Raw genomic sequence first — 15,607 nt, forward strand, 5'->3', positions numbered from 1 at the left:
CATGACGCCCCAAGCATCAGCAATATTTCATTTTCTGCTGAGAAAAACAACGTGATCAACAGACGCACAGAATAGATGGCACTCACAGCTGCTGTTTTTGAGCTGCTATTCCCCATTAAAATGTCAATACCAATACAATATAGCAGACCCAGTTGAAGCAATGGATGACTCCTTTGAAACAACTGGTTTATGATACTTAAATGTTTTCTTTATGCCATGCAATTATCAAAAACATACCATAAGGGCTGTCCAAAAGGAACCAAAATAACTAATACACAAAATGAATATAGAAAAAATACCATAAATATTTACAAAAAAATAAAAATAATAATAAATATAAAAATAAAATTCATAAAGTTGTTTTACAGAGTTCAAACTTTGACACATTTACCTGGTAGAAACAAAATTAATATGATACAATACAATACAATACAACATTATTTATAGAGCACATTTAAACACAACAGAGTTGACCAAAGTGCTTTACAACAACAACAACAAAAAAACAAAAAAAAGAACGCCAAAGCATACAAATACGTTTTCAGACGGGATTTAAACACTGGCAACGTGGGTGACAACCTTACCTGGGGGGGGCAACTGGTTCCACAATTTAGGGGCTACAACTGTGAAGGCCCGGTCTCCCTTATGCTTTAGCCTAGCATTGGGTGCAACCAGAAGCAACTGGTCAGCCGACCTCAAATGACCGTGACGGGAGATAAGAGATCAGAGAGGTAGGATGGAGCCTGATCATTCATAGCTTTGTATGCAAACAGCATGGTTTTAAAATGGATCCTATACTTGACAGTGAGCCAATAAAGGGAGGCCAGAACGGGAGTGATGTGCTCTTGCTTGCATGTTCCTGTGAGGAGCCGAGCAGCAGCATTTTGCACAAGCTGCAAACGAGACAAGGAGGCCTGGCTAACACCAACATAAAGAGCATTACAACAGTCAAGGAGGGTTGAGATAAAAGCAGGTATCATCCTCTCAAAGTCATTAAAAGAAAGAAAAGGCTTGGTCTTTCTTTCTGAAAGTTGTTTTAGCTGGAAGAAACTAGATTTTACAACAGAATAGAACTGACTGTCCATTTTCACACCCAGGTTGGTTACTGTGGGTTTTACATAAGGATCAAGGGGGCCAAGGTCTAGAGGGGCATGACAGGCACCACTGGGGCGAAATATTATGACCTCGGTTTTACCGTCATTCAAATTCAAAAAGTTCAAAGCCATCCAGGCTTTGATGTCCTTAAGACACTCTGACAGTGTTTCTAAAGAGTTTGGGTTCTTCCGTTTCATCGGATCGCTGACTTCGCTAGCTTCACGTTTCTGACTATGGATTCTCCAATAATCACAGTTTTATTCTCAGCGGGTGTGTCGCTGAGTGGGGAAATTTTTTTTGAAACATTTTGAAGTGGTCGGTGGGGAACCGTGTGCTTCGATTTTCGACTATGCTTCCTCGGACAGTAACCCAGCCACTGCCTCCTGGCTGCTCGGGAGCTACCGGGGGGGAAGCCAAGCTATGTTGGCCCGCACCGGCTACAGGTGGCTGGCTAACTACTGCTGCATACGATGACTCTGACTCAATGGTGCGGAGCCGTCTCTCTAACTCAGACACCCTCACCTCCAAAGCTAAAAATAAACTACATTTCTTACATGTATCATTATCACTAAAGGAGGATGAGGAGTAACTTAACATCTGACACGTAGAGCAGGAGAGGGAGATACAGAAAAAGAAGCCATTGTAAATAAAGCTAACTGCTAAGCTAGGCAGCTAAGAGTAGGTAGCTAAAATAAACAAAACTGTGTAGCAGGTTTGTCGCTACAGAGAAGTGCTTTTCGAATTACTTCTGTTTGTCTGAACATACAGTGTGTTAGAAACAACAGTCGTAAGTCGTAAGAAACTAGGCAAAATTAACAATTAAGCTTTTAGCTCTAACGATCAGCAATGAACAACACAGTAGGCTACAGCGGAGAACACAACAGAACAGGAAATGATGCAACAAGCTCACCCGTACTACGTAGCACTACGTAGCACTACGTAGGTAGGATCAGAAACCATCCTCGCCTGTCGGTGATGGTGCGAAGCCCGAGCTGGGGCGGACTGGTAGTGTCGGTGCTCTCACTGTTTGCCTATGAACACAGACATAGAGTCTGTTTTCTGCCAGGAATTTCCAAGATACCGATTCAATTCTGGAAGAAATCTCAGAATCAGTTGAGGAATTGGCCTTATGTGTTGAAGTAAATATGTCTCTACGCAGGTTTAACTTTATTGATCTTTTGCTATAGTGATTTAGCTTAAACTGCTTCGAGGCACCGAACAAGCCCACGTCAGGTTATCTTGAAATTATCCAGATGAATGAGTAAGCCAGGTACGCGGAACGGGGCACAGCTCTATTGTTTCCCCTACCATTAAAACACTACCCCCCCCATCCCCCCCTCCCCCCTCCTTGCCATTGAAGTTCAAATTAATTTCATTTCATTTCATTTTATATATAGCGCCAGATCACAACAGAAGTCATTTAGGGATACATTTCCCCATAGAACAAGTCTATACCTTGTCATTTTATTGAACAAACTAAAATACCTTATATCTCTTTATCTTATTTACAAGACGGCATGTCATTTCTGTCTCTACATGGTTGCACATTTACAATTCTCCTCTGCTATCTGTATCGCGCAGATTCGCACAAATACACAGATACGTGCGACACACACGTGCACGCACAGACATGTGCGCCCACACACCAGCGTCAACCACCTGAAAAGCAAATATCTGCGTCTTTTAAACGCTCCCAAGGTGGTGAAGATGGCAACACTTGCTCTCTTGCGAGTAACACCCGGAGTTGTTCTTCTGCTCCGGGGCCCAAGTACAGAAAAGAGCCCAGGTGATTGTGTCCGTCTGTCTGATGAATGTAGAAAGGAGAACTGAATTTGAGGATGATGCCCCATACGAGACTGCGATAACTAAGAAAGAAAACCTCTGCTGTCTTCTGCATGCTTTTGTATTACTCACAGGTTTTGCGAATATAGCTTGGACATAGAAGCTTGAAGCAAAATCTGATATAAAAGTAGTAATACCATGTTTAAAAAAACTGAACATGTAATCACAAGTTTACATCTATTTATTTTTTTAATGACTTAAAAAAGAGTGTCTTTTGTCTGGGATGGCTCATGTGATAGTCATGGTGGATAAAAACCCAGCGTGGCCAGTACATTTACAGTAGGTAAGGAAAGCAAAAACAAGATCCGCACACCAAAAAAATCCCGTTTGAAGGATTCATTAAGTGATGTTTCGAGCAATCTTAAGCACACATAGATACACACGTGACCCAACACAGCTGGAATTCATTATTTACCAAACAGGTACTGGCTAACTGTCATAATTGCATGAAGCTAATTCAGTATAGAAAATATTCTCTGTAGAATGCAGAGAACAATAAATATCAATACATACCAACACATTTACTCCATGGAATATCCATAGAAGTGGGATAAAGAAAAGGTAAAATATTTAGGTATAGAAATTCCGAGGAATATGGCTCAGCTGTATAAACACAACTATGATGAATTAGAGACCGAGATAAAACAGGACTTAAACAGATGGAGTTTAGTCCCTCTGTCATTATTTGGATTCTATTATGAACATACTCCCAAGATTTTTATTCTTATTTAAATCACTACCTCTGTATGTCAGCCCAACTGCATTTAAGCATTGGGATTGAATGGTACTCAAATTTATATGGAATAATAAAAAGCCAAGAGTTAAAATGAAAACACTCAAACTGTCCAAAAGAAATGGGGGACTGGCTCTCCCCAATTTACAGAGTTATCGTCATGCAGCTCAAGTACAGATTGTACGATCATGGTTAAATAATGGTATGCAGGCAAAATAGAGGTCCATAGAATTGTCTGTGCTTAAAGGTTTGGGGATATCTTTGCCATTTCTTGGGGAAAAAACTAAACCAAAACAATAGATAACGAATGCATTAAAAATACATTAACAACTTGGGGTAAAGTCAGGAAGGAACTAGAGATTAATGATGAACTCTTGGTATTGAGAGCAATAAGGGGGGATCCGGACTTCACCCCAAATAAAGAGGAAGGCATCTTTAAAATTTGGTATAGAAGAGGATTGATTACATTTGGACAGTTTTTAGATGACAAAGGAGTTATTCAATTTACATCCCTAAAAAAAGAATTTAGTTTGACACATATTATCTTAGCCTGTGGCTAATCCACGGCTAATCCACATTCCCAAAACAATGGCTCGGTTTATCATGCTTCACACAGTTTGTCCTCACTCTCAATGTCTAACCATATGGGTCTAAACCGTTATTTCACGCTCGTAAAGTTACTAGCTTTGTATTTAGCATCCGGAGTTGTTTCTATCGGCGGAAGCCATCTTAGACAGACATACGCGGCAACACGCACACTCTTAACCACGGTCAAATTCCATGTTACTTAATGTCACAATGACAAACTAAAGCTCTGCTAAAACATACTACTCTTGTACATACTAATTATAGTCTGCTTACCTGTAGGAAATATGAAAATACAGTTTCAGATCAGGAGCTCTCTCTGTAGCGTGCACACTGAAACTCACTCATCACGTACTGAATACTACCTCTGCTCTACAGGTGTGATGCTCAGTGTAGTGTACAGTTTAGAGTGCCCTCTACTGAAGAAGCACATTCACTCAGAATACACTGTGATCAAATAATACAACAGGTCAGTGGAACAGTTGTTTGCTTCTGAGTTTAGCTTTCACTCACAGTGCCACATATGTTATTTTATTTTGCTGTGTTTATTACAATTGTCGATGAAGTGCTGGCCAACTAAATATTTACGAACAAAAATTATAATCTAATAAAAAAGGACGGTCCTCTTTGTAGAAGAGAGCACTAAGACACAGTTCCTGCCGGCATAGACACAAAGGCACACACAAAAACACCCTAGACACAAACACATGCTAACACCTAAACGCACACACGATCACACGGTGTGAGTTTTTTTTGTATACCAATTTTCCAGAGAGGAGTAGCACATGTCTTTTTGTGTACCTCAATGCATGCTTCCCCTGCAAGGTTGGATAACATCTACTCCTCTTGAGGAGCAGGAAAAAAAACTGGCAACACAGTCATCTCCTAATTACAAACTATCCATCTGGTTTCACACTGTGAAGGATGTGTCGGAACAATATTGCAACTGAGGCTTCAGTGTTCCATGTCACTCTTAGAGCTACTCCATGGGAGCCAGAAACGAGAGCCACAGAATTACTGAATGCCATGTACAACAACAAAGCCTCCAATTTTTCAATTCTAGAAAGCTTCTCAGGTAAACACAGAATAAACATGACAGTCAATGGGAATGTTTTATTGTTAAGGTAAACAGGTAAATAATAAATCAATACAAAAGAAATTCAAAGTACAATGCAATGCATGATTGAATTAAACAACATAGAGTACGGGTTTTATCTTTCTCAGGTTCTTGCTGTTTGTGTCTCTGTTGCCAGTAGAAAAATGTTTAGGCCAAAGTCCAAAGACCAGGTCTAAATGTTAAGGACATGGCCACTATCCTATCAGTTAGAGCACATTAAGTCTTGCACTGTAATTATGTATAATGCTTGTTAAGCACTGGCTCAGAGTAAAAGAAATACAGAGACAGTTGACAAATGACCAGTTAAATTTTAAATCTCAACTCGTCCTCAAGAGACACTATGAATACTATGCATTTTTGTATTAATACAAATAAAATGAAATGTTCTAACTGAATATGTGTGTGAGTGGAGTGTTTGTGCATGTGATAAAATATGGCTGTGTGTGTTTTACAACTCCATTACACAATGTGCAACTGTAGTTGAATCTCCAGCATCAGCATCAGCAATCTGCAACCTCTGTTCAACTGTAAGTGTTTGTGTGTGTGCACTTTAAAACGTGTTTGAAAGATCACTTGAGACACAATCATCAGACCTCTTTCACTGATACATTCCATAGGAGAGATTAACATATTTTCAGAGTTTTTAATAAGAAAAAGAAAAAGTATCTGTAATCATGTGAATTGTTCTAACCATATTTGACTGGTGGCTGGTGATACAAAACACTTCATGTTGTTTTATAGTAGTGGGCTAACTTACTTTACTGGCTATATTAAAACTATGCCTCACTTTGCCTCGTCTACCAAGCTTTTATTTTTTTCCACGTGTGCCATTTGTCTTTGTTCAAGGTTTCTGTATCAGGACTGCCTTATTTTACTGTTCCTTTGATATGTGAGCCTTCATTGCACTTTTCCCTTTCCGGAAATAAAGTAATCATTCACTTATTCGTATGCTCCTTGGAGAAAACCTATTGCCAATTTGGCATAGTCCTATTGTCTGGTTATGTTGCCAGACCAGTGTGTTCATTGACCAGTCTGTAAGCTAAGTACCCGTCATGTATCACAGACTGTTTAGCAATACTGAATTAAACAGCAGTCGAAGCCCCAATAAATTACCAAGTTCCCATTGCTTCTCATCAAGGCAATGAGGTGGGTAGAGCAGATGTTTTGAGCCACCAACTTGCACCCAGATCCTTTCTCATATTGCCTGTTTAAATTGAACTGGGCTGATACTGTAGGTCAGCATGAATGCAGTCTAAGCTGATATTGAACAGGAAGACAAGTTTTATCATCATGCTCAATAGGTTGTTTCCTGAGGCCACAGCTCTGTTCATATAATTGGGGCACCAATCAGTGATCTGGCTATAACCTTGTTCTTTCTTGTTTCTAACATTGTGCTCTGCACTGCGGGAACACACTGGCTCTGTATTCTGAATTACTCGCCAGAAACAGGCTCTAAGGTGTATAGGAGACTGTGATTACCTTTATCTCTTTGTATCAAAGTGTTCTACTTGTTCTTGTTCTCTTAAAATACTATATCAGTGTTGTTCTTTTCCTTTTTTATTTCTCAGACTCAGTCAAGACCATAGACTGTAAATATTAAAGAACAAAGCCTGCATGACGTCAGTCATCTGTAACAGCAGGGGGCTCCAGAGGCTAATCAGCAGCAGCAGCCATGCTGGAAATGCTGTCTCAGCCTAACTTTCAGTCAATTTAACAACAGACTGAGAGCTGGAGCTGAGGAGGTTTTTAAGCCTCTTGCCGAACTATTAGATCGTGCCCACCTTTCAATCATGTCAGCTACATGCATTATGGAAAACTCGTATCGTTCATAAAATCAATACAGGGCCGTTTTTAACAAACAAGCTGTTCTGCCTGTGTAGGTGACTACCGGTATTCCTGGAGCCAGCCTCAAGCGAATACTCAACGAACTGCAGGATTTCGCACTTCCGCATTGGCCTCACATTTTGTGAGGTCACATATTAATATCAAGATACATATTGGTGGCAAAAAAATAGGGTATGGTTACAAAAATAAATAATGATCGAAAGCTAAACTGTCAGCCTGAAATTTAGTCTATTTTCAGATTCTTGTTTTTTGTTTGTTTTTAATGTACATAACAATTATAACAAAATATTAATTACTTATATTTCAAACTATTTCTAATTTGATATAAGTACAAGGGATAAACGTCTTATCTGTTATTGTATTGAGTTAATAGTGAAGCATTTGCACCAGGGGATTGGTTCACCAATCAGCAAACAGATAAATTAGAAAAAGTTTGAAAATCAAATGTATGCACAAAAAGAAAACCTTCTTTTACAGCTGGAAATGTGATTGCAAATGAGATTAAATCCTGATGAGCAGGCCCTGCATGGCAGCTTCTGTTGAGAGCTTATTTTTAAATGTAGTGAATGTTGATGTAGCTGCTTTAAGAGTGGTCGAAGACTCAAAAGGAACTATTAGAAGATTCTTTAAGTCTGTTTTATTCGCAAATAGTGCTGTGCACTGCTAGTGTTTCACCCCTGTACAGCATACGGTTGAGTGTGAAATTAAGAAGGAAAGAAACAAACATGTTTTTACTGGCTTTAACCACCATGCAGGGCCTGCTCATCCATTGTAAAAGGTTTTTTTGTGTGCATACATTTGCCCCAATTATATGAACAGAGCTGTGGCCTCAGGAAACAACCTATTGAGCATGATGATAAAACTTGTCTTCCTGTTCAGTATCAGCTTAGACTGCATTCATGTTGACCTACAGTATCAGCCCAGTTCAATTTAAACAGGCAATATGAGAAAGGATCTGGGTGCAAGTTGGTGGATCAAAACATCTGCTCTACCCAACTCCTTGCCTTGATGAGAAGTAACGGGAATTGAACATTTCTTGGTGCTTCGCCTGCTTTTTAATTCAGTATTGTCTGTGATACATGATACATGTACTTAGCTTACAGACTGGTCAATGAACACACTGGTCAAACAACTTAATACCAGACTATAGGCCACAGACTTTCTCCAGGCAGCATACAAATAAATGAATAGGCTAAATATTTAATTTTTGGGTCTGGTTATTTACATTACCCATCCCACAAGAGCTTATTCAGACACATTAACTGAAAATCAATCAAATATTCCAGGATGTCATTCAGACAACATCAAATAGCACCTTTAACATGTCATTTAAAATAACACTGTACAATACTTAAAAAGAGCCCTTGGAAGTCAAAGGCATGCAGATTTGCACTATTATTTCAAGGCAAGCAAGGGGATAACTTTACATACATGTAAGAATTAATTCTAATTAATCATATTTCACTTTTCAGCTCCTTCAGAACACGATGCACAGTGAACTCCTTTAATCTTGTGTTAACACAACATAATAACATAAACCACAATAACGAGTTTAAAGGGCTACTGCAAGTTCACGCAGGCTTTTTAATAATGTTTCCCCCAGGTTGAATGTGCAAAATAAGTATTGTGGAGAGTGTATTCACCTGATGGCTTGCAAATAAGTAATATTGCGTATCTAATGTACATCGGTACGAGTGTGTGATGGCCTGTATGTCCATACGGAGCTGGCTGTTACAATACTGACCTCCAGTGTGCGCTCAGAGGGTCGGATTAGTGCGTGATGTCCTTGGTGCGGGACTGCTGCTGTCAGCCTGTCTTTACACAGATGTGACCTCCCCTGCTCGACTTCTTCTATTTAAATTGATTTCATAATGGCACTCCTATGATTATACTGAATATACTTTCAGAAGTAAAATAAAGAGAGCGATCGTCTCTGATCATGGCCATCCGATTTGAGACTTTGCGCGCAGAGACACATTGAACGGAAGCTACTCCGACACTGCTATTTCCTAATAAATGATAAATGATATATTATTCAAATATAGCCTACACTCAACCTTTTTTTTTGTTATTTCGTTTCCTTCTTCCTATAATCTCCTCATGCTCCCCTGCGCCGGAGCGAGTCCGTGTTTGATTTGTCTCCTATAAAAAAAGAGAGAGAGAGATAACAGACAAGTGGTTGCTCAGACCTCTTTCAGGACACAGTGGGGAGGCGGAGGTGGAATGATGCGGGCGCACTCGAGATATTAGAGGACGCGCTGAGAAGGATAGGCGCTCTCTGAATATGAAGATTTTGAACATTCGAGATGTTTTTTAATGAGGACATATCATGCTTTCTATATTGCGTTATATCTATCCATTCTTCTTCTGTCATTTTCTCTATTTACCCACGAGAGTCTTGCACGCATGATCTGGAAGATCGCAGGTGAGGAGATATGAAGAAGAATGCCATAAGCTGTAGATTTCTAGTTGAATATGCACTGACGTACTTGTGGGATATTTCTATGGATTACTTTAATAGATTTATTTATGATTTTTAACAATACAACGATCTAAAAACAGAAAAAACGACCACAATGGATGTATTTAATAGCTCTAATCTGGAGGACGGAATTGAAGCAGTGAATATCTCCTATAATTCTACATCTCAGAGTCGATACACCCAGCTTTCTATCTGGAGTCTGGCCGGACTTGTAAGCTTTCTAATTTTATTTACAATAGTTGGAAATGTCCTAGTTGTTATCGCTGTTTTAACGAGCAGAGCTTTGAAACCACCTCAGAACCTTTTTCTTGTTTCCCTGGCCAGTGCGGACATACTGGTGGCCACCCTGGTCATGCCATTTTCTCTTGCAAATGAACTCATGGGCTACTGGTTTTTTGGTAAAATTTGGTGTGACATCTACCTGGCTCTTGACGTTTTATTTTGCACTTCCTCCATAGTTCACTTGTGTGCTATTAGTTTGGACAGGTATTGGTCAGTGACACAGGCTGTGGAGTACAACTTAAAGAGAACCCCCAAAAGAGTTAAATTCATGATTGTGGTGGTATGGTTGATTTCAGCTGTTATCTCCTTTCCACCACTGATATCAATGGACAGGAGCAATAATGAGTCCAGTCCCCAGTGTTTCCTGAATGATGAGACCTGGTACATCCTCTACTCCAGTATTGGCTCATTCTTTGCCCCCTGTGTCATCATGATCCTTGTTTATGTTCGGATTTACCAAGTTGCAAAGACCAGGACCAGAACAATGTCAGAGAAGAAGAGGGATGTGGACTTTCCACTGGAGAACGGGATGGAGCAAGCTGAACCAGGAAGAGGAGGATCATTAAAGTCTAACAGGACCGGCAGCATGGGAGAACAGGAACATGAGAATGGGTACTGCCAAGAGCCAGAAACTCAATCCCCTCTTCCAAATGAGGCGAAGCATCTGCCAACCGACCACAATGATGATTTTGAGGACAGCAGCTCATCAGATGAGAAACCTAAAAAGGGTTTCAGTTTCTCCAAACATCATCATGAAAACAAAAAAGAGAGGAAGTTCAGCCGGAAAAGCAGCTCAGCCTCTAAATACTCAAGCAGGAAGTCACGAGCCAGTTCCAAGTCTTTGGAGCTCTTCTCGTCTAGAGGAAAACGAAGAAGCACCATCAATGGGAAGAAAGTTTCAGCTGCCCGGGAGAAGCGTTTCACCTTTGTCCTTGCTGTTGTAATGGGCGTTTTCGTTGTCTGCTGGTTCCCATTCTTCTTCTCTTATAGCTTGTATGGAGTCTGCAGGGAGCTGTGCAAAATTCCTGAGACATTGTTCAAGTTTTTTTTCTGGATTGGCTACTGTAACAGCTCACTTAACCCGGTCATCTACACCATCTTCAACCGAGACTTCCGCAGAGCTTTCCAAAAGATCCTCTGTAAGACATGGAAACGCTCTTTCTAAATGTGGGCATGGATGCAGTTGTAATAAATGTTGGATGAAAGGATTTAACTACTGTGCAAAGAAGGATTACAATGCAAAAGTAAGCTGACAATATACACATCATATTCTTTTATTTAACACCATCAGGCTGATTTTAGACTGATGGAGCCTCAGGTTATTCCTTATTTTTTAGACTTCTTTTCCATTTATTTAAATACAAGAAACTAACTCTTAACAGTCACTTTGATGTATGCACACCACAGTGGCTCATCTGCATGAACTGCACAGGAGGTAAATGGTTTAGAGAATCACTTGATTCATAATGTTACCTTATCCACTCAGTTTAATGCCAAGGCCTTGACAATCTCTACACAACTGTTACTCGAAGCGTCAGTGATATATTCTCTGACACTCAACAATAGGGCATTGGGACAATCGGCCTCCTTCCTTACTGTTTCAGTAGCAAACCTGTTGTTATGGTGATATTGTTTTCTTAAGTTCTCCATGTTGGGCTCAAAAGAGTCAAAAGTGGAAACTGAAGGGGAAGACATTGTATGAGGACATACAGTATGTTTTGTTTTTTGTATACTTGCACATGTGGCTTGGAATCAATCCAGAAACTGTTACACTTAGTACATTAGTACATCAATGTTAACTGGGCATGTCCCCTTACAGACAAATGTTTGCACCTGTCTTTGAGGATATAAATGGAATAAGGAAATCCAGACAAGGCAGATTATTAGCCTCTGAGGCTTCACTGTTTACTGAAATGTGTTAGTTCTGTATGTGTGTGTGTGTGTGTGTGCGCGTGTGTGTGTGCGTGCGTGCACGTGTGTGTGCGTGTGCGTGTGCACGTGCGCGTGTGTGTATGTGTATAAGCGTGCTTTGTTTAAATAGCCTGATTCTTTGTGGTTATGTGTCACAACTCCAAAAATCATAACCAGACATGTATTAATATATTAAATATGTACTTTGTGTTTAAAGAACAATTCCCATAAGGTTTTTTTCTGTTACTGTTCATTAGCTTCTGTACTTTTTTTAAAATAACTAATGTTTACTTCTCTGCTTTGAGCACATACTAAAAGATCAAATAAAGCCTTTTTTTGTCATTTGAAAATGCCTGAAGCATGTACAGTATTCAGAATCCATTTTCCATCTCCTAATGTTTCTGTTCTGCAGCTGTTGTTTTTGTATTATTTAAGCTGTCTCTCTAATAACTGTGAATTAGAACAAACAAATGTAAATGGTCTTACTTGATAAACTGCTGGCATTTTTTAAAAATTTGATTATTTCTAGTAAGCTGCTGTTGTTCAGGCTTGATCAGTGAAAGTTATTTATCTGGAATCCATCCTACCTACGATACGGTATTATTCCCTGGGTAGACTGGTGAGCGGGACACTGAAATCAGGGTTATTCACACAAAGAAGTCACCAGCATGTTTATCAAAACTTTGATGTTTGACTTAAAAAGTCACAATATGAAACAACAACTGCCCTATAGTGGTTGTTGTGGTGATGCCTGTCAAGTCAAATTGTTGGTAGCTAAGCCATTAAATTACACCGATAAGTAGAAGCTAATTATAATTCTCCAAAGCATGTCATGGGAGAGTGAGTGCATAAAATAGCATGTGAAAAAGTTTCTTGGGGAAAGTGACAGCTGAAAAGACCAGCCTCACAGACTCCACTTTGCAATTTGTTGGACAAATCCACGTTAAATGGCTTTTGTCATGATGGAGTCTAAAAAATGTGGCTAATGTTGCTATATGCAAATTAGGATGACTGATTGGTCAACAACAAAATGTTGAGGTTGCAGTAGACTCTTTATGGAACTGTGCAGGACTTGCCACTTACCCAACATACATTTTATTAAACACACAATTTATGAGTTATGCCGCTGGGAGGCTCCCAATCAAAAAAAGTACAACATATGACTTTGACGTTTGTGGGGAATCACGGGAGAGACTCATTCTGCTGTTCCACCACCACCCCTGATCAAAACGTACTCCCAGTTGACTAGTTAAGACAAACGGCTGAAACAGACCCGAGGAAGATGTTTACTGACGAGTTAATAAAGTTAATATATTTAATAAATCCATGTCAAATGTTTTTTTTCACAGCAGCACATACAGCAACAATATGGTAGCCATTCCTGCTCCCTCATGTAGCAGTCTTTGATGTATCATCTGGTGTTTCCACAGCAACAAAAAACATGCCGTTGCTGTCATGGCGGCTCTGACATGATGGCAGCTGCAGCGATAAGGCACGTCTCGTTACAACTATAAAATTAAGGATTTTGATAACTGTTGGAATTATAGGGTGTAAAGTAATTACTCAACAAAATCAATATATATAATATAGGTTCAGTCCATTTTTTATTATTTTACATATTATAGTGTAACAATTCTACATATTGCCGTACACATATTTTCAAATGTATTTACCTGAAAGGATCGTATTTTCTGCAACCCAAATGCAACTTCCGCAAGCCAATTTCAACTACTCCCCTAAATTTACTTGAGTTTTTAAAGGCAGGATGTGCAACATTTTACAAATGTATACAGCAGAAATTCAGTATATCCTATGTAAAAGTCTCTGAGTCATGGCTGTCTACAATGACTAAGAAGCTCGAGTCTTGCCAACTGTACAGTAGTCTGAGCCGTGTTGACATCATGTTTACATGGACGGGCAGCCTTGCGTATGAAGCTGTTTTAGTCAAGGACTAGAGAAAAGAAGAACAACATAGTCTACTCACTGCTTATTTGCACACGTAAGTGTCTTTAGATCTCGGTCATTCCGTGTCAATTTATGTGCAATATGAAGCTATGAGTTAACCAAAGTGTACTAACGTTAGCCTGCTAACACAACAATGCAAAGGCCAATTTTGTCTGCCACTTGCGCTTAATGGTGCTTAATTAGGGTGCGTAATTATGGTACGTTCTAATTGATAACTCTGGGGCTGGGGCTTCAGAATAGCGGAGGGTCCACCAAACAGCAGTTTGTTGTTTGCATTGGTTTCTCCCAGGGCGACATCTACTGGATCAAAAAAGTTGCACATTCTTCCTTTAAAGTTAAGATCAGGCAAGACAACAAATGATGACATTGAATTTGCTTCCTAACAGCTTCATGTATAAATCTTTTAAGTCCTGAATCATGCAGAGATGAAGACTTCAACTCAGCCTGACATCCCATATCCTTTTCTCCTCTGCCTCCCTCACACATGTCATAACTGATTTCAGCAGATCTGCTCAGTGCTCAGTGGGCGGGATATGGAAAATCAAGATGGGCCAGATTATAAAGTACTTAGGTATGTTGTGGTTAATAGAAATAAGAGTGCTACAAGCACAATGGTAAATGGACTTGAGCTTGTATAGCACTTTTCTTGTCTTCTGACACATCACACCACAGGTCACACCTACCCATTCTAATGGCAAAGGCTGCTATGTAAACTGTATTTCAGTATTTACTAATCCCATTACACCACTGACAATGTAGCAGGAGCAAATTGGGGTGAAGTGTCTTACCCAGTTCACATCAGACATGTGGCTGCAGAGCTGGGGATTGAACCTCCGACCTTCCAGATGAGAGACGCCCGACGCTACCATTGAGCTACAGCAGCCCCACAATCCATGAGATATGATGCTACATTTTTAATGCAGTGGTTTTGAAAGCATTGTATACTGTTTCCTTGAATAATTAAGGACATTTCCTATTTGGAAGTATCTGAGGTATAGATAATAGGACATAAGTCTAATAAATTCCATGGAAAAATTTGAAATTTCACATTGACTTTTTTTTCTCCTTTAAGCTCACATTTCCTCCTCTAACAACTTTCTTCAGTGTATGGTCACACATTCTGTACATTGTGAGCTGAATCATAGTTTTTCTTAGCTCTCCACTGTGCCTCACCAAACTCGAACATTGTCTTGATATCCTCTACTGTTACAGTCACCTTTTTTTCCATTTCCTTTTGTGTTTTTTTTTTTTATCTGCCTCAGTGTTTATAAAAAACTTGAGAAATGCAAATGAAAAGTGATTACAAAAGAAGGCAGACTAATATACACAAATGCTACATGAAAGGGATGTAAAGAATCAGTTGCTCAGTCTGTAGGGACTTGGGTTGGGAATCGGAGGGTCGCAGGTTCAAGTCCCGGTGTGGACCAAAGCTGGAAGTTGGTGTGGCAGCTGGAGAGGTCCTGAACACCGTAGAGGTGCTCTTGAGCAAGACACCAAACTGCTCTGGTGGGTTAGCAGCTTGTAGCAGCCCCACTCTGACATTTCTCCACCATTGCATGTCCACAGGTTCTGTTTGTGCATGTGTGTGAGAAGGATGTCTCTATAAATTACAGAGTGTAAACCTGAATTTTCCTCTGGGATTAATAAAGAATGTCAAAATGAAAAAAATAAATAAAATAAAAAAATTGGCTTAGCTCACACAGAGCTAACAAATTAGCTATTCTTGTGATGCATATTTTATAGATTTAAA

At 39.6% G+C, this 15,607-nt stretch overlaps 1 protein-coding gene across 1 annotated transcript; it reads left to right on the top strand.

The window, feature by feature from the left end:
* The first annotated feature begins 9,436 nt into the window (after positions 1-9,436).
* Positions 9,437-14,870, top strand: adra2c (adrenoceptor alpha 2C). Its single transcript, XM_020660823.3, has one exon. The coding sequence runs from the start codon at positions 9,794-9,796 to the stop codon at positions 11,144-11,146; it is 1,353 nt and encodes a 450-aa protein (XP_020516479.3). The 5' UTR covers positions 9,437-9,793; the 3' UTR covers positions 11,147-14,870.
* The last annotated feature ends 737 nt before the right edge of the window (positions 14,871-15,607 follow it).

The sequence above is a fragment of the Labrus bergylta genome, chromosome 1 (assembly GCF_963930695.1).
Source record: "Labrus bergylta chromosome 1, fLabBer1.1, whole genome shotgun sequence".
Classification (NCBI taxonomy): domain Eukaryota; kingdom Metazoa; phylum Chordata; class Actinopteri; order Labriformes; family Labridae; genus Labrus; species Labrus bergylta.